Source organism: Onychostoma macrolepis, chromosome 07, assembly GCF_012432095.1.
Source record: "Onychostoma macrolepis isolate SWU-2019 chromosome 07, ASM1243209v1, whole genome shotgun sequence".
Taxonomy (NCBI): Eukaryota; Metazoa; Chordata; class Actinopteri; order Cypriniformes; family Cyprinidae; genus Onychostoma; species Onychostoma macrolepis.
Genome location: NC_081161.1, coordinates 31806708 through 31832202, shown reverse-complemented (window position 1 = coordinate 31832202; position 25495 = coordinate 31806708). Strand labels below are relative to the sequence as shown.

At 38.5% G+C, this 25495-nt stretch overlaps 2 protein-coding genes across 2 annotated transcripts; one reads left to right on the top strand and one right to left on the bottom strand.

The window, feature by feature from the left end:
• Window positions 1–208: 208 nt before the first annotated feature.
• scube2 (signal peptide, CUB domain, EGF-like 2) lies at window positions 209–22461 on the bottom strand. The gene is given in 23 exon segments (XM_058781734.1): window positions 209–1229; window positions 1419–1498; window positions 1590–1742; window positions 1927–2124; window positions 2278–2439; window positions 3374–3541; window positions 5352–5522; window positions 8895–9098; window positions 9342–9503; window positions 10032–10136; window positions 11218–11307; window positions 11396–11512; window positions 11845–12228; window positions 12609–12731; window positions 14471–14587; window positions 15165–15254; window positions 17619–17735; window positions 17838–17873; window positions 17876–17962; window positions 20162–20296; window positions 20540–20665; window positions 20922–21044; window positions 21359–22461. Coding segments are annotated over 23 exon segments (3183 nt in total). The 5' UTR covers window positions 21447–22461; the 3' UTR covers window positions 209–1082.
• Window positions 22462–22630: 169 nt separating this feature from the next.
• Window positions 22631–25472, top strand: slc7a6os (solute carrier family 7 member 6 opposite strand). The gene is made up of 5 exons (XM_058781736.1): window positions 22631–22969; window positions 23452–23766; window positions 23976–24179; window positions 24653–24785; window positions 25040–25472. Exons 1-5 carry the CDS (start codon window positions 22775–22777, stop codon window positions 25171–25173), a joined length of 981 nt encoding a protein of 326 aa, XP_058637719.1. The 5' UTR covers window positions 22631–22774; the 3' UTR covers window positions 25174–25472.
• Window positions 25473–25495: the final 23 nt, after the last annotated feature.

Genomic DNA, 25495 nt, shown 5'->3' with positions numbered 1-25495 from the left:
GCTATTCTTAATGTAACTGCGGAAGTATGGTGAGATCTATTTTTTTTAAATTACCCTATTCACCTGGGGTGTCTTGCCTTAAACTATAATTTCTGTTTTATGGGTTTAACAAAGAAAAATGTAATTTATCCAAGAACCCCCTGGTTGTAAATCGCTGATCTAGGCTACTGCAACTGCGTTGCATTTGATACAAAGACATTTTGAGTGTATTTCTTTATTTACATGTTTGATGTACAACCATAAAAATATAAACATTTAATTTACTCTGCATGTCATCAATGAGTAATCAATCCTACATCAAGAGCCTCTTAATCCAAAAATCAGTTTAGGTGATGGATGTGTGTATGCAGAGAAACTGAGAAGTGATATATCAAATGACCATAATGTCTAACCAGTACCCCTGAAAATATTGTGTACATCTACAGTTTCTTACTGGAAACAAATGAAGAATACATATATGTCATGTATGAAGAAGGCTACAATGCAAAAAAAGAATACAATATAGTAACATGAGAGCTGAGGCTAATTTGTCTTTACATAATGTACAACACATTCAAACTTGCAAAAACGACTTTAACATCCACTAAATTCTTAGTAGTTCTCTGAAGTTTCAAAATAAGCTGGTCAAACATATTTTCACAAAAAAAAAAAAAAAAGGCAATTTTTGTGAAATGACCTATAATATATAACAAGCAATCTAGCTGCTCTTCTTTTTTTCTGACTATAATTCTGGCTGTAATTAACATGTCTTTGTAACACAGTCATTTCTGGGCAATAAAGGAATGAAACAGGAAGAATCATTTTCTTGAAAGGTGGCAGTTCATGTTAGAATTGTTAGAAGGGCAGCAATAAATCCATTCACTGGAAAAAGAGTTCATTTTCTTCAGTAGAAAAAAAATTCCAATGACGTATTTAGGAAAGTTTCTTGTGAGCTCTCATCTCATCAGGTCCAAGAAGTCGTCTTGAAGCCGCATCCGTACGCAGGCGGCCAAGAACATTCAGGAATATTTGTTCCAGGTCAGTCATATAACATTTGTCTGGAGCACCAAATATTTATTCCGTACAAGATTAGTTCACAAAATTCAGGGGCGTAGGAATCTCAAAACTTTGGAGCGGAGAAATCTGATAAATGATTTTGGAAACATTTCTCTAGACTCTTGTGCAGTATAGTTGAAGAAGTTTTGCGGATGGGCCAGGACATCAAACAGGGCCTTCATAAGCTTCTTGTCCTGTAAAGTTAATTAGAAAACTTCAGTACAATATATTTTCCCGTCTTCCACAGGGTGGCACTATTGTTTTTTACTACTGGGATCTGCAACAGCAAACCTCTTGATTTTAGTACTTGCCTCACATCAATTACTTAAAATCAAGTTAACCTGTTTAAAAGTAGCTTTAAAAGACAAAGTAATGCACTATACCTTAAGAATTTCTTGATGATTCTCAGAGGCATATAATCTTCCATCCCTAACAATGTCCTCAATGAGCTCCTGGTAGTCCTCTAAAAGAAGCGCAATAGACAGCATATAAATATTCAACATTCTTTGAACACCAAACATACAATACAAACACGTCAGCAATTCAGTTCTCACCATCATACGTTACATATGGCACTTGGAAGCCTTTTCCACTGTTTCCTTCATTGGAGCGGAACTGGATCCAGAGTTTCTTGGAGCGGGAGGTGAAGGCGATGGGTCGCTCATACGTCTGGCACGTCTCATAAGTCGTCACTGAATTTGGCAGAGCTGTGGGAACAGTAAAGAAACTTCTAAAGACCTCTTCAGTGGCTTATTTGAGCCCCAAGAGATGAAGGAGAGCCCTAATGAGCCCATCGATGCGGCTCCTCCCCCCATTTCCTCACATGTGTATTCACAATCACCCTGCTGAGCCAATGCATTCAACACCAGATCACAGCCCTGCAACACTCACAGCTCTTCCGCATGACCAAATAGTCCCCACACTCGTCCTCAATAGGAAGGTAGATCTCAGGTACCACAACAAGGATTCTGCGCTTGGGAGGAGGAGTAATGGTCCAGGTGCACTCGGTGTTAGCTGGGTAGTTGCCGGGGTAGTTGGGGGATTCGATATAACCGGTGAATTCTCCCAGCTCTCCTCCACAGTGCCTGTCTGGCAGGAACAAATTAAACCACTTAGGCTAGACTATACAGAGAACTAAATTATATTTTTTTAATGAGAAAAGGATAGGCTGAATTGAAAGAAGAAGCCCTTATTCTGTCTTTAAAAGAGCTAAAATTAAAGCTTTTTGTGAATTGCACTTACTTTTGCACTGCATAATATTTGTGGATCCGTCAAAATCAGTAGTAGTGTTTCCAGGGCAGGCAATGCAGTAGTTTTGGCCAAACTCCATCTGATAGGTTCCAATGGGGCAACGGATGCAACGGTGTGTGCTGGTATTATAGTAATGCCCTGGGGAGCACTGAACTGTAGGGACAACAAAATCAGTTCACAATTCAGCATTTCTGTCTCAAAATTAAATATATTAATTTCTATTAAATATAGAAGAATGTGACATCTGCAAAGAACATCTAACATTTTATGATAATACCCAGCCTGACCAGTTAAAAAGAGTAGCAAACCCCTTAAAATTTGGTTTGGAGACCTGCTTAGGCTGGTTTAAGCTGTTTTTTCCAGCAGAGTAGTCTTCATTAATGTAAATATACACTACTGTTCAAAATGGGTCAGTCAGAATCTCTTTTGTTTTTTTCAGCAGTGATGCATTAAATTGATCAAAAGTGACAGTAAAGACATTTATAATCTTACAAAAGATTTCCATGTCAAATATATGCTGAAGAAACGTATGATAATATATGGGCAGTCGTGGCCTATTGGTTAGAGAGTCGGACTCGTAACCCAAAAGTTGCGAGTTCGAGTCTCAGGTCCGGCAGGAATTGTAGGTGGGGGGAGTGAATGTGCAGCGCTCAATACCATGACTGAGGTGCCCTTGAGCAAGGCAGCGAACCCCCAACTGCTCCCCGGGCGCCGCAGCATAAATGGCTGCCCACTGCTCCGGGTGTGTGTTCACAGTGTGTGTGTTCACTACTGTGTGTGTGCACTTAGGATGGGTTAAATGCAGAGCACAAATTCCGAGTATGGGTAACCATACTTGGCCACATTGGCCTCACGTCACTTTCACATTAAATGTTTCTGAACACCAAATCATCATATTAGAATGATTTCTGAAAGGTCATGTGGCACTGAAGACTGAGTAATGGCTGCTGAAGATTCAGATTTGCCAGCACAGGAATAAATTGCATTTTAAAATACATTAAAAAGAAAACAGTTAAATTGTAAATAGTTACTGACCCCAAACTTTTGAACAGCAGTATAATCTGTATTATAGCCATATTCTTCTCACCTTTAGTCTCACAGTCTTGGAAGGACACAGAACCATCATATTTGGTTGTGAGGCTTCCTCCACATGGGAAACAGGAAGTTCGGCCGACCTCAGGCTGATAGGTGCCTTGTGGGCAGGGCAGACAGGGCACAAAACCATCATGGGAGAACTGACCAGGACGGCACTGACCTAGGATCAGAAAAATGTTAAGACAATGCCAGACAAACCAAGCTGAATACTTTATTGCCTTCCAAAGAAAGCAAACCGCAGTGACATCATGCAAGTTCATTATCTAGTAAACTGCAGGCCTCCTCTCATCCCTCTAGTGACCACACTAAATTGGCTACCACTGAGACGGACCCTAACAGCCCCTTTAGTTGTGTCTATCAGCAGAAAGTAGAAGATGGCATCTGCATAGTAAGCTGCCTTTGATGACCACGTCTGAGAAGCAGAAACATGGCGGTGCCTTTTTTTTCTCCAAACACAAGACTGGTCTGGAATTCTTTGTTGGTGTGAATGAATCAGACAGTTGAGGATTTGCAGGACTGCATGAAATGACCCCTCCCAACACATTCACAATCACAAAAACTCAACTCAAGCTCAACTAGCCATGAGCCTGTGAGATTATCATCAATACAGGTATGCTTCCTGCCGACTGCATAAACAAAAAACAGGATGTGATTCATACTCTTTCTTTCCAACCTTAGTTATCTGGGGGATGACATCTCTCAGGATAAATGGATAATAGGATGAAATGTGGTACATCTTGCACAGCGGAGAAAACGGAAACTCTCTGTTAAGAAATAATTTTATTATCTTAATAATAATAATTATTACTATTAAAATATAAAAAATATATAAATTTTAAAACATTTTTAAATAAATATTAGGTCACACTTTATTTTAAGGTTCAATCGCCATTAACAAACCATTAACTACCATTCAATTTTCTGCTTATTAATAGTTAGTAAGGTAGTTGTTAAGTTTAGGTATTGGGTAGGATTAGGGATGTACAATATGGTCATGCAGAATATGTGCAAAATATGAACTAATAAACAGCCAATATGTTAATAGGCATGCTAATAAGCAACTAGTTAATAGTGAGAATTGGTCCCTATTAGTGCTGTCAAGCAATTAATCGCGATTAATCGCATCCAAAATAAAAGTTTTTGTTTACATAACGTGTGTATACTGTGGATATTTTTTATGTATGTATGTATGTATGTATATATAGTATATATTTTGAAAATATTTACATATATTTACATGTAAATATTTATATTCATATAATTATATGTATGTATATATTTAAGAAAAATATGTTACATGCATGTGTGTGTATTTGTATATAAATAATATACACAGTGCACACACATATATTATGTAAACAAAAACTTTTATTTCGGATGCGATTAATCTCAATTAATTGTTTGACAGCACTAAAGTGTTACCAAATATTTTGTTATATTATTAGGTAATTATTATTAGGTTGATATGGTAAGTAATATGTTAAGTTAATGTTATATATACATATTAACATATTATATAAGCTTGTGATTGGCATAAATGTAAATTCAAGTCCAATGCAATCTTTGGTGTTATCTCTAACTGTTTTATCTTCCTTAATATTCAGGACATCCTCTATTTCTTGAAGAAAAATGCCAACTACTTTTATTACTCAGGCTCTACTAAAAAGTCCAACAACTTGACCCTTTTTAAAATACATATGTGACGATGTAACTCCAGTGAACGCTTATAATAAACATCAATTTATTGTGCTTTGTTGTAGATGCTATTATAGGTAGTGTTTTAGTTATCTTCATAGTGATCATCCTTGGTGTGAACAGGCCTTTACTTGGTAGAACCAATAAACAGAATTTAAAACTAAATGACAGACAAACATACAAGCTCTTGACAGACACCGGCCTCAATGGAAGTGTGTGATAGTGGAAAGACTACAGACTTGTTTGTTCACGAGCACGTCTCTGTGAAGTCTCACCTCCACACTCTGAAATGTTGCGTGCTCCTGCAGTTCTTGGGATTCCCCTGCCCTCGGGTCCCGGGCACACGTCACATGACACCTGCCCCTCTTCATCTTGGTACGTCCCAGGAGGGCAAAGAAAGCACCTCCCCTGCTCTCCATCATAGTACGTGCCAACGCTGCATTTGACTAGTGCAGAGAAAAGTCAGAAATTAGATGAAACCGAGACTAAACTTAGAACACAAAAGAGGGGCCTCACATTAAGCTGCTAAAGGGGAACTGCAGATCGACCTGATGCAGCTATGCCAAAAATTCAAACAAATAAGAGAACTGAGGCTTTCCACAGCTGCCTGATCCCCCACATCAAACAGCCCTCACACGCATACACAATCCCTCACCTAACTGAACACGCTCAAAGGAAATGTTACCTCGCCTAAACCTATGATGTCTGATTAAAGGGAGCGGAACAAAGTCTTTTTAATGTTCGGTTTATAAACCGCTCTGATTTATAGTGCCGCTTTCAAAAAATGTTTTGCACACACTGTGCCTTAAAATAAGCCACGCACCGGTGCAGTTCAGTCCTTTAACCAAGTAAGTACGGCAATTTAGAAACGTTCCTTTCATCTCAGTGTCTCTGTGCAAACATCCAACTGACAGTGTTCAGGAGAATTTAGACAAACCTCTTACTCCCGAGATTTTATGGTAATGATGGCTAATTCCACAAAGGCTTAAACAGCATGGCAATTATGTGTGCCTCAGCAAACTGCCTGATTTTCCAAGAAGAAAATGTAATTCTCTCAAGAGCAGTTCATTTTTTCCTCTCTTTTGTTAATCCTGAATGACCATGAGGAGCCACCATCACATTGTCCCGGGCGGCTTTTATTTGACGAAGCGACGGAATAAGAGAGAGGAGAGGAAAAGAGTGAGAGATGGAGAGAGAGAGAGAAAAAAAACCTTGAAGCCTTTCAAATGCAAAGCGACGATTCTATTGAATCCTCGAATTGATGGCCCCAAAGAGGTTTAAAGGACCTTTCACCTCTATTCAAGTCCCCCGGCTTTTGCCTATTTGATGACATAGGCAAACACTATGGTATCACAGTGGTAAGGAGCTGAACCCAATAAAAGGGGTCAGGATTGTGAATCCCCCCATTCAGCGGAGTCCAATCGCTCCTTGCGCCTATCAGGCAGGGGCCCAAACAGCTGATGCTAATTGATTCCCATGGTGTCGCTGAAGTCAATTCTCTTGAGCCGCTCACTGGCTGGGGTCACACAGAGTGGCCCTGCCTAAGGAGGAATTTGGCACTTAAACTGCTTGCTTGAATAAACACCCCTCTAAAACACCCCCCCTACAAAAACAAACAAGCAAACAATAACTTAGCACATTTATGGACAGGAGAGGAAAGCGGCAGCTGAGAGGGCAAACTTAGGCAAACCCCTCCTTCAGTGACCGTTTCATATAGAGTTCATATCTAACTAATGGATTACATGTTCAATCCATGTCAAAATGTATGTGTGCTCTAAGTGAATTAGCATGAAATTTTACACAAAAATAACAACAGTGTTTCTTCAGTGGAACACAAAAGATATTATGAACAATATTTTTGCCCATACCGTTAAAGTCAATGGCGTCTAAAAAAAAAAATGGGGAAACGGAGATATTCAAAATTTCAAAATAATCATGCCATTCTGGAATGAAAATCAGGGTGACTAAATGATGACAATTTTATTTACTGGGTGAACTAGAATACATTTCATGATAGGTTTTGATCACTCTTCAGGGTTTGAAAAGCAAAAGCAGGTCTGTAAAGCTGTGAAGAAGTGTTGAAGCACAGATTTTCCCCACTCACTCCAGGAGCTTGAGCAAGCCCCACTGGGATTTACAATGGAGTGGGCAAACTGAAAAGGCTAAACTGCATTTAGTGAGGCAAGCCAGTGGGGGAGGCCAGAACAGGGAGGAAAAAATATAGCTCTTTTTAGAGCTGGATTTAAGCTGGCACTTGGACACTACACTTCTGTGTACCTTAATTGTACGCCTGCTTTAGTGAAAAGAGCAAAACTTACAATCCTATATTCAGTGTGGATTCAATTAATTACTTATTGGCAAGCGTGTACATTTCACTCGGCATCGCTTTCCAAACATGTTAAATGAGATGTAGACGTATAGCTTGGATCTGTAAAGTTGGACTTGTGGGACTTGTGATTTGTAAAACAATGAGGAGGGAGCTGGTCATTGGTCACCAGTCTTCTTTCTTCATTTTCCTCCTAATGGAGGCATTCTTCAAAATGGATCAAACAACTCAAAACCCCACAACCAAAGAAGCAGTCAAAGAAGAGAGAGAACCCACAAAATACTTCAAAATAGACAGATCAAAAGTCAGGAAGTTTTTTTTATGTTTTTGAAAGAGGTCTTTTATGCTCACCAAGGCTGCATTTTTTGATCAAATTATAAAGTCAAATTTTTTTTCTTTAATAAATACAAAGTTCAAAGGAACAGCATTTATGTGAAAAGGATATTTGTACCATTGTTAAATGTCTTTACTCTCATTTTTTATGCATGAATTGTATGCGTTCTTAAAAAACTTGATGTTTAACACGTTCAAGTAAAAACTCAAAATCTCAAAAATGTCTCAAACTCCAATGCAAAAGTCAATATGAACTTGAAATCTCATCAGATTCTTCCAAAGTTAAGCTATCTGAGCTATGCTAAAATTACATGCTGCTCTCCCACTGCTTGTCACCAACCATCTCATATTTCTCAAATTTGATACATGGACAAAACATAACTGAGATGTCTATTAAGTCTCTGTAGCTATGAAAGTGCAATCTCAGAGCAATAACATTTTACTCTGAGACGGTTACAAAGAAGTCTTTACAGCAACTGACAGCCTTGAAAAAGCAGAGAGCCTTTGGTTGTCTGCATTACTGCTGAAACTGAGCCTGTAAAAGATAATGGACTTCTCCGCCATAAAAGAGGACAAACAACCTCAGCAATACTGTCACCTTAAAAAGGCATCTTTGAAAGAGCCTTATGTCAAAGACAATGAAGGCAATGAGATAATGTTCAACACAATGAGGCCTCCAGACAAAGAGTTAGCAGTGCCTCACATACAGTCCCTCTGAGATGTTTATTCTAGAGGTTAAAGGAAACGGATGCCAAGTAGAACATATGCTGTAGCAAACTGATCTGAAGTACGCCTGTCACACAAAACTCGGCTTCAATCTTGAGGTTGGAACAGCATTCAGCTGTAAGAGCCAACAGCAGCCTTCTGTTTCCCAGTCTTGCCTCTTAAATAAAACTCACGCCAACTTTCTCACACCATACATATTATACTATATAACACCTAATATATGTCAGTCAACTGGCCTGCACTGATGCCAAATCCACTTCTACAATATACAATATTTGAAAAAATGTCGGATATAACCGATTGATTCCAACTAGACATAATCAGTGACCTGGAGCACAACCAACATGCAAAGTAAATAATATAATACATGTGTGAATCCTAACAAATATTTTGTGTCCTCAAGCAACTGTAAGTGGCGTGTATTTGCACTCACCACATTTCTTGTCTAGCAGGATCTGTCCGGTGCCGCAGTGGTCTGGTGGGTCAGCGGGTCGGACGAGTTTCTTAGCCAGCTCATACTCCGATCCAGCGAAGTGCAGGTGAAACTGCTCCCGGTTAATGGACTTCCGAAGAGTGCGGATAGTCTTCCTAAGACGCTTCTCAGAGCGCCGCCGAACACATGCCAGGTCACAGCCCTCTGCTGAGAGAAACACTGTATACCATATCTCGTACATACATGGAGTGCACACAAACACCCATATACGTGCACACTGTCCACTATTAAATATAGAACCCACTTCCATCTTAAACCAGGAGATACTTTCACCTGTTGGCTTGTTTTAGTAACAGTGACAGGAGCAGGAAGAGGGAGAAATGCAAGCAAGCAGTGAGAGACCTAAGGTTTCTACTAAAACATACACATGCAGTGCACGAAACCAACCTGCTACCTCCTCCAGGTTCACATCCAGCTCAAACTGGGCAGTGATGGAGGACCCTTCCTCCTCGCCAGCCTTCCGCCCGTGGCGACTACGTTGCTGTCTGCTCGAAGAGGCACAGTGCAGGCTAACAAAGCTGAACTGGACATTCTCGGTGGCTCTTTTATCTGAGTAAATAGAAATTAAAGACTTAATGGATTTAGAGGATCTGAAATGAAAAGGCAGGCTCAACTCTTGTTTTCTTTTGTTATTAAAATCGAATTTACTTTCTTACATCCCTTTTGCTTCTCAGTATAGATAACAGTTCAGAAAGAATCAAACTTTAGCAGAGAGGGAATAAAATATTTCAAGTTATAGTCTTTCACTGAAGAGTGTGGGACTCTTTTCAGACCAAACTTTTGAACATATATAGTTTTATTATAGTATTAGTATTATTATAAATATCTCCATGTCTGGTTTGCTGCATCATTCACTTACTTCTTAATTCCATTAAGTCTACTTGCACAGAGAGGAAATAAAAAGAAAGTTAATGATTTCTGTTTCAGTCCTACAATTTGATAAATGTAGTCATCTCTCAGTGTTTTATTAATAGGCTGACTTTAGACTTTGACTTAAAGCCTGTGCAAACAAATTTCTGCGTCAGTAGTCAACTGCATGTATTTTCAGTCAAAACCATGTAGCTATGAGGCCAGTACCTGACAGGGCGGTTTTAAAGCTTTGTGCAAGATTTTCCTGACTCCGCTTCAGATTGCACTTCCCCTGTCCAGATTTAAATGTAGCAATGGTTTTGATTCCAGAACCTGTAACAGGAAGGAACACTGTGACTTATACACTCATCATAAAACAGAAGCTTTTAAAAAATGATCTCAGTAATTGAAATAAAGCTGAAAAAATATAAATATTAGATCCAAAAATTTTCTCTGGCAATTGAAATAATTTTAAGATTGTTAAAGGGTTAGTTCAGCCAAAAATTAAAATTCTGTCATTAATCACTCACCCTCATGTCGTTCCAAACCTGTAAGACCTTCGTTCATCTTCGGAACACAAATTAAGATATTTTTGTTGAAATGCGAGAGCTTTCTGATCCTGCATAGACAGCAAGGGTACACGATCAAGGCACAGAAACGTAGTAAGGACAAGCTACAAGAATACTTTTTGTGAGCAAAGAAAATAAAATAACTTTATTCAATGATTTCTTCTCTCCTGGGACAGTCCTCTGCCATTATCGAGAGTACCATGACACATACCGCGTGCATTCTTCTGCCTGTAAACAATGCGCAGCGCATGCGTGTTTTACATCAACAGCATCACACGCATGCGTGGTACTGTCGTGAACGCGCATCAAAGACTGACACGGGGAAGGCAAGATATTGTTGAAGTCATTATTTTTGTTTTCTTTGCAAGAAAAAAAGTATTCTCGCAGCTTCATAAAATTACAGTTGAACCACTGATGTCACATGGACTATTTTACCAAGGTCCTTACTACCTTTCTGAGCCTTGAACATGTCAGTTGCGTTGCTGTCTATCCAGGGTCAGAAAGCTCTCGGATTTCATCAAAAATATCTTAATTTGTGTTCAGAAGATGAAAGTCTTGTGGGTTTGGAATGACTCGAGGGTGAGTAATTAATGACAGAATTTTTGGGTAAACTATCCCTTTAAATACAAAGATCACTAAATTGTTATAACTATACAAAATATATTAAAACTAAAACTATAAAATTTAAATGTAGAATAAAAATATAAAACAAAGTTAATAAAAATGATTTAAAAAAACATAAAATGACTGAAATTGAGTCTGAAGCAAATTCAAAATATTAACCATTTTTACAGTATAAACTGCTTGGAACAGTTCAAACCCAGTACACATCCACATCGATTTACCTGGGCAATATGACCCATTCCCTTTCCACTGTCCTCCCGCGTGGCACGGCTGGGGCATTCCACAGGTCACCGTGTATGAATCTTCAGCTCCTACAGATGAAGGTGAAGGTGTCAGAGAAGCTCCAAGCAAACTCTAGCATGTTGACAAAGGAAGATCTCTAAATGTTGTAACACTCACCACTGCTGATATGAACCTGCGACTGGCAGGTCAGGTAGCAGAGCTCACCCCCTCCCTGCTTACTGCAGTTGAGAGTGGGCCTGGCAGGTGGCGGCACTAGTGCAGAGTCCTCTGCTTCTGAATGTGAAAATCACAATGCTTAAATGTAAAGTTATGGTATGCATGCTGAGAGGAAGGTGGATGGAATGAGTTAGAAAGATAGATCGAAAGCTCAACAATGCAGTTTGTTCAAGATGAGAATATGAATGTACAACACGACATGTGAGATTTGAGTTAGACAGCACCTGGTATCTCTTTGTTCAGCAATAGCACAGACAGAGAGAGCCAGATAGAGAAACACAAAAGTATCTCCTGCTTTTAACTCCCAGGGATGAAGAACTGATTTCCATCTAGACCAACGTCATCAGATATAGAAACCCAGCATTCAGAATCACTAAGGCTCATCTTACCGATACAGTCTTTCTTGTTCCAGTGCAGCTTGTAACCAGCATGACAGTGGCACTCAAAGCTTCCCATGGTGTTTCCACAGGTGTGTTCACATCCTCCATTGTTCAAACTACATTCATTATGTCTGAGAATGGAGGAACCAAGAAAAGTCATATAGTTGCACTTCATCTGTAATAATTCTGTGTGATTCGTCAAAATCAATAAAACAGTATCATGGACCTTTAATTTTAATTTTAAAAAAATCTTTAAATAGCTGTTTGTATCCTTACCTCCACAATGGGCAAGCCCATAAAGAGTGTAGCCCTTGTTGCAAACACACTGGAAACTACCAGGTGAGTTTACACAAGTGTGGTCGCACGTTCTCTCAAAAAAGCACTCGTCAATATCTATAATCAAACAAAAATGAGCTTAAATTGAAAACTGCACAGCTTCTACATCAAACACGCTCTCATTTTCTGTTCAAAGGCTCCATATTCAGTTTGAAAGAAATCAATCAAGGCTTTTTATTAATAACAGGGAAAGGTGCTTTCCTCAGAAGACTTGTATCAAGGAGAGGGAGTTGTCTGTGTGCTTTAACAAAATATATTATTTTAGGGTTGAGAGTTATACTCTTAGTCTATGTTAAGGATCTTCAAAGGAATCTTGCAAGTTGATACTGGCACCCTGCCTTATCTCCAAACTTAGTTACAAACACCGATACTAACACCAACCCCCACGCTGCTTCTCTACATTGTGTTGGACCTATAACAGAAGAAGAGCATCCTACCCTGGCACGAACGCTCGTCCGTCAGCAGTTTGAAGCCTTTTCGACAGTTACATTCGAAGCTGCCAATGGTGTTCCTGCAGTAGTGGTCACAGCCACCATTATGGAGTTCACACTCATCAATGTCTGAGAGACAGAGAAGGACCAAATCACACTGTAGAACATAGATGGACTGATCAGCTTTAGGGTGAATCTCACGAAACCTGTCAAGATTATTATCCGTGACATTATCACCCATCCCCCTCAAAAAAAATCATATATTGTTTAGGGATGTAACGGTATGAAAATTTCTTATCACGATTATAGTGACCAAAATTATCACGGTTAACAGTATTATCACGGTATTGTTCAAATGTGCTGTAGATGTTCAAAAGGTACCGACACATAGATCACTTCACCAAGTTTTATATTTAAAAATCAACAAACAACAAATAAAATGACGTTTTGTTTGCATAATCACTAAAACAATAACATTGCCAATGATGTTCAGATTTTAAATGACAACTTGACTGACAGAGTTTAATAGAATGTTCAAATATCTAATGTAAATGTTCAAATAAAGCTTTGAAAAAGTTTCATAAAAAGGTAAACCTCACATTTCAGCCTTTAAATAAAGAAAAGGGTTAAGTCAAAATGATAATTGATTAATAAATGATTATATGTATTTTATCTGCTCCATAAATAATTCTAGATAACTTATCTGTATTGTTTAAATGTGTAGAATCCACATAAGCATAAGTTTTTCATCAACAGGTCAACATTTACAGCAGGGCATGCAAATCCGGTCTGTTTTTGGCTAGACGGAAACTGCACACAGGCTGAATGTAAATATAAGTCTCTGTAAATCCTCCCTCTGACAGCAGGTGGCGCTTATGGAAAAGCTGAATTACAGCTGTTTCCGTAAACTCCGTGGACAAAGCAGTATTGCTATTAAGAACACTTCCTTTAGGTATTATATGGAGTGAAAATGAAAATAAAATGCCATTGAATCGTTTCTGAAGACAGTCAGAACCTCCAGAAGTACATTCATATAATTAATTCATTCATATATTCATGTGTATAATTTCCTCAGCACTCGTTTAAAACCTCCCAGCTTTTCCGCCCTGTTTTCACTCAAAATGAAATTACTCTGCGTGCTGTGAGACTGTTACTAAAAACTCTGCTTTATGTTGGATAGTATTTATTTATCCTCAGTTGTTCAAATCGCGATAATCGAATACGGTTTTAATGATAATTAAAATATGAAACGGTAATACTAACCGTGGGGAATTTTATCATGATTTATCGTCAAACCGGTAATTGTTACATCCCTAATATTGCTTGTATAATATAATATAATATATAACTACTGTTCAAAAGTTTGGGGCAGTTTCTCATGCTCACTAAGGCTAAATGTATTTTACCAATAAAAACAGTAAAATTGTGAAATATTATTACGATTCAAAATAACCAATTTCTATTTGAATAAATTTTTAAATATAATTTATTTCTGTGAAAGCAAAGCTGAATTTTCAGCAGCCATTAGTACAGTCTTCAGTGTCACATGATTCTTCAGAAATGTTTCTAATATGCTGATTTGGTACTGATGTGGAGGAAACTGTGACACATTTATTTTAATGATTATATTATGAATAGAAACTTCAAAAGAACAGTATTTATATATAAATATCTTTACTGTCAATTTTGAAAATTTTAATGCATCCTTGCTGAATAAAAGTATTCATTTGATGACCCCAAACTTGTGAAATGTAGTGTACATTTTTTGCTTTTGATTTTCAGGTGAACTGTGACTTGAACATGTTTTTGTGAGATTTAGCCTAAAAGCAACTGAAATGTGTGTATAAAGGAAAAATTCGGATTCATACCTTTGCAGGATTTGCCATCAGGTTGAAGAGTAAATCCTACTGGGCAGCTGCAGCGTACACCTGTGGATGTGTCCTTACAGGTGCTGTCACAGCCTCCGTTATTCACCGCACATGTCTCTGAAGAGCATAGGAAAGAAAGACACGGCAAGTTAGAAAGGGCAGGACTGACAGAGAAATCCTCAGGTTGATCAATGATGTAAATCAGTCATTGCAAGATCAATCAGTTCATTAATATTTTAACAGTCTGTGCTAGGAAGTCTATACACTATATCACACTCCACACATGTAGAAGGCCAAGGACAAAGAGGCCATATGCAGCGCGCTGTGTAAATATGTGTTGGCAGAGACAAATACAACACTCAGCACTGTACGATAAACATCCCCAGTCCCTGTCTCTCTCTGCATGAGAGAAAAACATGTGAAATGTACCACTCTATCACCAGGACATATTTTACAAGGGAGAAATCAGAGGTGGTGAAGTGTGGGTCTCCAGTCATTTCACAGTTTACCTAAAAGACTGTGGAATGCTTAGCCTGGCCGGGGTATACGCTTCTAAATATATGCACTATAGGTTAACACAACACTTCTTGATTTTCTCTATAAGCACTGATATATTTAACCCTATTTCTCTGGATGAAACTGCATACTTTGAATTGATTTGATTATGTATGGATTGTTATTGGTAGGATTTTACCCATAAGCAGTCGACGCTTAACTCGTTTGTCTACCTCGGCCAAGGACGTGGCATTGTGATCAGGGGTGGTGGGGGTCGTTTCATCCCTTTCTAAAAAAGACAAACAGAGCATGAGAACAATATATACCTTACGCGCTGTTTAAAAAAAAAAAAAGTTACATTGCCAGGTCACCTAAGAAATGCTTTGTTGAAATGTAAAAATTGAATAATTGAACCTGATTACTTTAATTTACACCAATGAAAATTATTTTAAAGTGTCAGATCAGGAAGAAATCAGAAGCAGATCATAATACTACCTACATATAATCAATATTTTATGTGACCCTGGACCACAAAACCAGTCATATGTGGCACGGGTATATTTGTAGCAATAGCCAACAATACAATGTATGGGTCAAAATGATCGATTTTTCTTTTATGCCAAAAATCATTAGGATATTAAGTAAAGTTCTTGTTCCATGAAGATATTTTGCACATTTCCTTTTTGATTAGTAATATGCATTGCTAAGGACTTCATTTGGACAACTTTAAAGTGGATTTTCTCAATATTTTGATTTTTTTTGTACCCTCAGATTTTCAAATAGTTGTATCTCAGCCAAATATCGTCCTATCCTAACAAACCATACATAAATGGAAAGCTTATTTATTCATTGTTATAATGTCTCAATTAAAAAAAAAAACGGACCCTTATGACTGGTTTTGTGGTCCAGGGTCACATATAAGCATGGTTTCTACCACTGATAATAACAGAAAATGTTACTTGAGCACAGAAGACTGGAGTAATGGTTGCAGAAAATTCAGCTTTGCCATCATAGGAATTTAATTATATTAAATTACTAAAATAGAAAATAGTTGTCACAAATTGTAATAATGGTACTGTATTTCTGATCCTTACTGAGCATAAGACACTTTCAAATTTTAAAAATTAAACATATATTAAAAATTATATTATATATATATATATATATATATATATATATATATATAAAACACACATATGGAATAGAAATGATTATGTAAATCATGAACCATCATGAACAGCACTGTGACTGCAGTGGAGTCATTCAGGTTCCTGTGGGCACCATCATCTCTCAGGACTTGAAGTGGTACATTCACATTGACTCCATTGTTAAAAAGGCCCAGCAGAGGTTGTACTTCCTTTGCCAGCTGAGGAAGTTCAACCTGCCTCAGGAGCTGCTGAAACAGTTCTACTCCGCCATCATTGAATCCATCCTCTGCACTTCAATAACTGTCTGGTTCAGCTCAGCTTCCAAATCTGACCTCAGAAGACTACAGAGGGTAGTCCGGACTGCTGAGCGAATCATTGGTACAACCCTCCCCACTCTCCAAGAACTGTACTCATCACTCTGGACCCTCATGCAGCACACTCCCTCTTTGAACTGCTGCCGTCTGGTCGACGCTACAGAGCTCTGAGCACCAGAACGGCCAGGCACAGAAACAGTTTCTTCCCTCAGGCAATCCATCTCATGAACACCTGACAATAAGTGTGGAACACACACTATTTATACACTTATTTATCTAACACACATACTTAGTCTACATTTCAAATTTGCACATAATATACCTGCAAATACAAAACTGTCTATTGTAATATCTGTACATACAATTGTCAATTTGTATACTGTTATTCCTTATTTACTTGTCCTATTTTTATTCTTTTATTATCTGTGTTTTTGTTTAGTCGCTGTCATTCTGTTGCACTGTGGAAGCTTCTGTCACGAAAACAAATTCCTTGTATGTGTAAACATACCTGGCAATAAAGCTCATTCTGATTCTGATTCTGAAATAAATACATGCATATTACAAATAGTGTTGGCTTATTTGAAAGTTGGTTTGAATGAACGGGCCCACTAAATGAAAACATCTATGCAGTGCACGACACTGAATAATGCAGGAACAGTTATCAGCTGCATCTTAAGCAGGAGACTGTTTATCACATTTTGCTGCAATGCTTTTCACTGGCATCACACAGTCATATAGCGCAATCTAACCTAAAACGCAACCACACCGATAAGTACACCTTTTCATAAACAAAAAACATCTACAACAGCAACCGATCCCAGGCAAAGAGACCTCCCTGACTGCTTGACTCTGTCCTAACCACTGTGGCACCGTGTTGTAGTGTTCGCAGATAAATAAAGATTGTCATGTTCTATGCTTCGGGACAATCAAGAAGAGCAGAAGCAAAATCATAGACAATGCTGACAGAACACAGAGAGAGACAACGATAAATGCAGACCCCACACACACAGCCTGCAGGCTCCAGCTGTACTTCCTCATTATCAGATAAAGCGTGTGTTTGTGTCTGAATGAGAGATCTCTATCACCACCTTTGCACATAAGTAGATCAAATAAAGATCAGCTTAAAATACTTGCCAAGAGATCATCAGAAACACTAGCTGGAGGAGTGGGTTAGGACAAAAGCAGCCTTACCTACACAGGTTCTGCCATCTGTGTGCAGGGTGTACCTGATGTGACACCTGCAGATGGGCCCCTGCTCGGTGTCCTCACAGATGTGCTGGCAGCCCCCGTTGCCATGGTTACAGGTCACTATGCAACAGAACACAAACAGCATCACATCAACAGCTCCAGTGAATCGTCCCGTGGTATTTCTCAGCTTAATGGTGGGTCAGAAATGCCATTCACACGTACGGATGCAGCCCCGCTGGTTCTTGGCCAACTCAAACCTGGCCGGCACTCACAGGCGACGCCACCTTTGGGTGTTTCCTTACAGATGTGAGCACAGCCATGTTCTTTATTCATACAGCTCAGGCCTTCTGTGAAGAAGAGATACAATCAGAGAGCCTGAAACGCTTCCTTTTGGTATTACATAAACATATCGATATTTTAAAGAAATATTCTGTAGACAGCACTGTCTACAGAATCTGTGGCATGCCGTTGATTACCACAGAAAATAATTCTGACTCAACCATCAGTTTGTATTAAACTGAATGTTCCTTTAATAACATAATATAAGGATAGTTATCCCAAAAATAAAAATTCTGTCATCATTTACTCACCATCATGTCAGTCCAAACTTTTATGACTTTCTTTCTTCTGTGGAACACAAAAGAAGATATTTTGAAGAATGCTGGTAACCAAACAGTTTTGGCGACCACTGACTTCCAATGTTTGGACAAATTAAAGCAAAAACACTGAGACATGTCTCAAAATATCTTCTTTTATGAAAGAATGTCATACATTTTTGGAATGACATGAAGGTGAGCATTTTTTTTTTTTTTTGGGTGAACTACCCCTTTAAAATGAAATGTGTTCTATTTGCTTTATAGGCTATCCACCATATTTTTCATTGCAGAAGTAAGCCATTTTCTGTGAATGAGCGAGACTTACGGTTCATTAGACGCTGTAGGGAAAAAAACGAGACGAATAAAAGAAAAAAAAAGTGCAGTAAACGGTAAAATCATTTGCACTACAAACCAGTGTTTTCATAATTAAGATAATACAATAAAATAAGTTTGCAATATCAAGCAGCAAAATTATCTGTATTGTACAGCTAAAAATAGCTGGAAGTGAATGACACCGGAAGCCAATCCCATAAAATTTACGAATAACCGCGCCGGCCCTTACGGGAAAAAAAAAGGTGGATACATAATAAAATAACATTTTGCCAACTGCAAAAGTACGAAAATAAATATAATAATAAAGGAAAACAAATTGATTTGATCAACATTCAATGCCAATTAAGACATAAACCCTATGCAGCTCTGTGGTTTTTCATAATAATTGTTTCAGCTACATAATGGACTTTACGTCCCTAATTAAGTTGGCTACATTAGTTAATCTTTACATTAATAATCAGTTTCTGAAAAAAAAAAAAAAACATCAGAGGAGTCACTAATCAGGGAGGGAAAAAAATATCCAAACCCTTGGGGTACCTGTTGTTACAATTCTTTTCAAATTCAACGCCATTTAATTCCACACACCCTGACCTGACATCAATAGCAGGTCTATGGGTCAGTGTAGAGGGCCGGTTTCCTCCCATTCACTCTGCAGCTCAGTGGATATGCTGATAGGATTTAGCAAGTTTACCCAGAGAAAGCAAATGGGGTGGAAAGCCTTGCAAACCTTAGCTCAATTTACCGAGGAGAAAACAATACTCGCAGCTGAGAAGCTACAGACACATAAAAAGGTTTTTTATTCTCATCTATGACACAGGCCACAAAGCCCTGAGTGTTGCAGTTATTAACTTGTTTTGTTCCTCTGAACATGGGGCTCCCTTTCCCACAGCATGGGCCCTTTGGAACTGAACGGCAATAGATAATGCCCCGGAGAGGGAACCCAACTTAAAAGCTGTCATTCACCATTGTGCCGTCAATCATGATCTTATGTGAGAGCATTTAGAAATTAGGTTGGCTTTCCTTTGCACTTACCCCTGACTTAGCACACTGACACCTCTACAAATACACAAAACAAGCCTTTTTTGATGCACTTTTGACATCCAAGTTCAGAAAAATATCCATCATGACCTGACTGATCACTTATGAACCAAAAATATCCATCACGACCTGACTGATCACTTATGAACCAAGACCATATGGTGTCTTTTTCCCTGACATGTCCTGGTCAGGATTTCTAAATTGTCAAAAATATTTTGGCTCAGTTATCTTATTGTTCTCATACATCATATACAATCCTCATACATTTTATGTACATGTATTTGCAATGCTTTGTCCGTTCTATGTAGATCCCATCTTCTCAGATGCCATGACTGGTCAATTATGTATAAAGCACGTGTAAGCTATTGGTACCAAAAGCTAAGCTACATTTCAGTCATTACCTTCTGCGAGTATGAAAACAATAAAAAACAAAGCCAAAATCCAGATATTTTAGGCAATTTAGAAGTCCAGGCTGGGAAAAAGAGGATGTATGGTGACCCTGTTATATATTCATTATTCAATATGACGGTGAATATGGTAGACTGAACCATTAAAGGTTTGTTAAAGACAGTAGCTCACCCACGGAGCGATGGATGCATGTGTGTTGATTGTCACTCAGGAAAAAGCCTTCCTTGCAGCGGCACTCATAGCTTCCCATGGTGTTGACACATACATGCTGACAGCCACCATTGTTGAAGATACATTCATCCACATCTAGAGACAGAGTGTGTTAAAGCACTGATAATGGCATCACAAAACAGCACATTTCCACATACCACATAAAACCGAATCTTATTTGATCAGATTTGGTTATGTGGATATTTGCTAGTACAAATATACTAAGTGGAAATAAGGAAATAATTCCAAAACACTTGTAGTATGTCGTGGGAGTAACTCATCCCATAACTTTCACCTCTTGCACAAGTATACGTGATTTCTTCATGAATTTGTACTTACCGAGACAGTTGTGTCCATCATGCGCCAAATGAAACCCATCAAGGCAAGTACAGCGGTAATTGCCGGGTATGTTGTTACATTCGTGTACACAGCCACCATTGTATTCCAGATCACATTCATCAATGTCTAGGAAATGGAACAGAAATCAAGGCTGACCAATGTTTGCTATTTCTGCATTATAGGGGCATTGCCCTTCCGATACAACAGCAAAACACTTTTTTTTTGACAGAAAGCAAACATGAACTAAAAACTACTTAAGAATAAACAATTGAAATTGCATACTATGTGTACAGTGCTTGTATACAATAACTAAAAAGTGAGGTTTTCCAGACTACAGGGAAGTCTAGAGTCTGTTTAAATTAAGTAAAAAGAGAGCTGTTACCTTCACAATGTTTCCCGTCCCCTTTAAATCCTGTTTTACAAGTGCACTTGTATGAAGTTGGGGTATTTTGACAAATAGCATCAATGTGACAGGCATCGCTTCCGTCTGCACACTGATCTGAATCTGTGTATCACAAAATACAACACGAGACTTTACTGTAAACATTGCTGACTTTACACTGCAGAGTACTGATGAACTGCAAAACTTCACTATTGTTGTAACTGTAGCAGCTATAAATAGCTATAAATTGATACTCAAAAAGTCAAAAAAGATTAAATGTCAGGAAAAATATTAACACATTTGAAAATATGTTTAGTTTTGACAGAAAAGTTAAAAAAAAATGGTATCAAAACAAAGGGAGGTAAACAAGTCGCAAAAACGTGTAAATTGAAATTGCGTGTGTAGAGCATCGCGCGTAACAAAGTGAAGACTCTTACCAGTGTTGTGAGGAACTGCGGCGCTTTGGCGAGTATTTAACAAGAGCAAAAACAAACAGAGGAGCCGTGCAGTCCAAACAGCTCCCATGGTGATCGGTTCAGAGTTTAGGGTCGAACTCAAAAACACACGTTTACTCTAACACGAGTGTCCCTCTCATTTTCATCCGCACTTTGTCAGTGGATTCGCGCTTGTGAGCGCTACAACAGAAGATGTGTGCAATAGAGCGAGTGCGCGCGCGTGTGTGTGTGTGTGTGTGAGAAAGAGAGCCTTTTCTGTCTCTCTCCATGATTTTGTGTGTGTGTGTGTGTGTGTGTGTGTGTCGGGGATGGGGGTGTGAGCGCATTCACACAGAAGTGTTCCTTTTATTGATCTCCAAGAGCCCATGTAGACCGGACTGAATCGATTTTAATATCACAGAATAAAAATAGGGAAAGAAAAGTGGGATATAATAGATTTACAAACTCAGGATTGGGCTAAACATAGCACATTCCCTCGTAGTACATTAATTTGTAGTAAATTATAGTAGATTAGTACAGCACTTTATACTGTAAATATTTATGCGGTCTACCTTAAAACTACACAATTTCATATAGGCTAGGCCTACTTTATGGTTGATTCTTCAATTAGCTAAGGCTTGACTACTTCTTCAAAGTGTGTTTCATCAAACTATAACATTTACAGTCATAAAGATTTGGTTATGTCCTTGATCAGCCAAGTGAATTGTAATACAGGCTAATACATTATAGCGTTTTTTGTTTGTTTGTTTGTTTGTTTATTTTAACACTGTTTGTGATAGCTAATTGATTTTTCTAACTTTTGGGGAAAAGGTTAGCTAGCAGTTGGTTAATTTTGATTTTATAAATCAAATATAATAGAATGTATATCAATGTAAAAATCTTTAAAGATTTGTCGTTATAAAAGAATGTTATTCAAATGTTTAAATCTTTTAGGCCTATAATATAGGCATATACTTTCATAAACTATATGGGATTTTAAGCATGTTCCAAAGGGACAGAAAAGTCCCTCTGAGAAAATATTATGTTAATATTATGTAAAATAAGTTGCTTAGCTAAGTTGTTTAAAAAAATCCACGGTCCATAATAAACAAAACAGTAGCTGATCCGAAGATTTCAAGTGGCCTATCTTTAATTAAACCCAATTAAACCGCGACCTCTGCAGGCGGTTTATTGCAACAACATGGGGACGCATTTAAGAAACTCCACACCGGAGTGTGGCGCTGCTGTTCCGGAATGTGACGGCCACTAAACAGAAAACCGCCAAAGGAGAAAAACGAGTGAAAAGGAAGAAAGAAAGGCTACAGCGCAGGTTGTTGTTGTCATCGGCAGGCTCGTGTACTTGCTTGTCTGTCATCTGAAATCGCTCTCAGGCGACACAGTAGACGCGTCTTTAGCGAAATGGACCCGAGCACGACCATTCTGCGGGTGAAGAGGAAGCGAGGCACTGATCCGGCGGACGCGCTGCTGCTGGCCTGTAAGCGGATCCGTCCGGAGGCCACGGCGGCTCAGCCCAGCGACGAGAGCGAGCCGGAGCCACAGGAGCCCAAGATAGAAAACTCCGTGTTCAAACTGGTGGCCACCGTGGTGTCGCAGGTAATGAATGTCGGCTGTCAGGAGAAACGAGCTGTAGAGGTCTCCGTGAGATTGCATTGTTTTCGATGGTCATGATGATGCGTAGTGACGTCATGACTCGCGAGCGCACAAGTCAAAATGCTGATTAAGAAATCTCTTGTTTGTATCACTTCAGCTTTTGTCCAGATGCTCTTTTAAGTGAGTTTGTACTGTATCACTTGATTTTCTTGTGTGCTGGTAAAACTGACCTAGAGTGTATGCTGTAGATATAAATGTTAGTGAAATTACAGGTGTTATACTTGATGTTATACAGTCCCATTGCAGACCATGGATTGATTTATAGATTTATGTACTAACTGATGGATGACAGATAGGTGTAAATAATTAGATTCACGATCAAAATAATTGTCAAATCCAAATAATGGCTGCGGTTAAACCTATATGTCGTAATTGTCTGTTTTATTGTTGTTGTAGTCTAATGCACATATCAATTCTCTTTACAGGATGCTCCGGTACAGCCACATGTCCGTGAGGCTCTGGCTCGCCCACGTCTGGCCCATCATGCCTTGCGGCCATCACAAGGAAGCGCTCAGAGGATCATCGGTGATCTGCGCAGTCTCAAATGGAGCACCAGGCGAGAGGAACGGTACCGGATCCTGTCCAGCCACCGGGCCGGACTGCCGACAGAGCCCGCTCCTGCAAGAGGAGGAGAGGAGAACGACGACAGCCAAACAGAGAGCCGTGACGGCCTGTCTTTGGGAGAAGTGCAAGTGTTTGATATTGTGCATGAGGAGGAGGATGTCAAAATGCCTGGCAAGGTAAAGCCAAAAAAAAAAAGTTTCCTCGGGCAACATTATGCAGTATCCATCTTGAACACTTTTTATATATTGAATGTATGTTTTGGCTACTCATGTGAGAAATATGTATGCACAATATACATTTGTCTTCAAAAGCATAAGCTTATGGATGACTTTTTAAAATCCTCTTATTAAATTGACCCTAAAATATAATTGTTCTTTTTCCCCAGACTATGTCTGACCCGGAGACAATCCTGTGTAACTCTGTGAAGATGATTCGTGAGAAGCTGAGCGTGTCGGGAGATGGGCTCGGTACTGAACATCGAGAGAAAGAGGACGATTACGTGTATGACCTGTACTACCAGGAGACGGCCACACCAGGCTGGATCCAGGACATTCTGTCTGTCAGACCCTATACACAAGAGGGAGAGCTGGTTAGTTGCAGTGTTCTTTTAATGTTATTTATATACTATTATAGATTTTATTAGTTATATTTTTGTATTACCTTTTTATTTTTACATTTTCAATTTTAGTTGAATGTTTAGTAAAAGGTGCTTTTTGTCATTATTAGTTGTTTTTTGTTTTGTATTTTTTCTTAAATTTATTTCTAATTAATTTTACTAAGTTGACATTTCGTTTTCATTTCCAGTTAGTTTTTTTTTTTTTTTTTTTAATGCTTCAACTTCAAGTTAGTTTGCTAGCAACATTACACATTTTTTTTAGTTTGTTTTTCATCTAATATTTAAATGTTTATATTTCAGCATTGTTTCAATGAACAAATACGTTTTTTTTTTTTTATAGTTTTAGTTTTAATAAATTCTAACAATAACCTTTGTTATTAGACAATTTTTTACTTTGATTTTCATTTCATTTTTCTTTTTTTTTCCCCCTCTCTTCAAATACACAGGTTCCTGATGAAGTGGCCTGGGAGGAAGAAGTGTATGAAGATGAGGATGACGAAAACGCTGAAACCAACTGGAGAAATGACTACCCAGATGAGAGCAGTGAGGATGACGGTGATGCAGAAGAGCGTTATGGAGGTCATAAAACTAAGCTCTTATATTTGTTTCTTTCAGGCCCTTCATTTTTCAAGTTTTTTTCAAGTTTCATTTTGCTCTGGATTTCTTTTTTAAAAATCAAGAAGCAAAGCAAATAGTCTGCAGTTGATTTGGCTTATGGTGTGTTAACTTATAACAGCCTACGTTATGTCAAAATTCTAAAAAGAGCATAATATTATGGTTTAAAGTGCTTCAACTGTTAGTTTTTTTTAAATCAAATGTATTATTCTCTCCAGGTTGCTGGAGTGAAGAGCACTCGTACAGCAGGAGGGGCTGGGAATGCTACCAGCGGGACATGATGGAGCAGTTGGAGAATGACAAAGATGAGGATGAAGACGAGGAGGAACGAGAGTGTAATGATTCTGACTGAGAGCCTCTGTGTGTGGATACGAGCATGAGAGAGGCCATTTTTACTGACGTGTGTTGAGTGAAGCTGTATGTTCTTTTGTCAAAAGTGAATGTATGTAGTAGCCCATGTGTGTGTACTTGTGTGGGTTGCTTTGACTTGCGCGTTAGTGAGACGAGTGATTTACTATTTGCGATATTTTGCGATTGATGTGAAGATAGTATGGAGAGAAAATGGTGATATTTTGAGTTTGTGTAAGTGTGGGGTGCTTTGTGTTGTCAGTTATGTGTGTAGTGTTTGTACGTTCATCTTCTAAGGGGTGAAAAACTAAATACCTGTAAATATG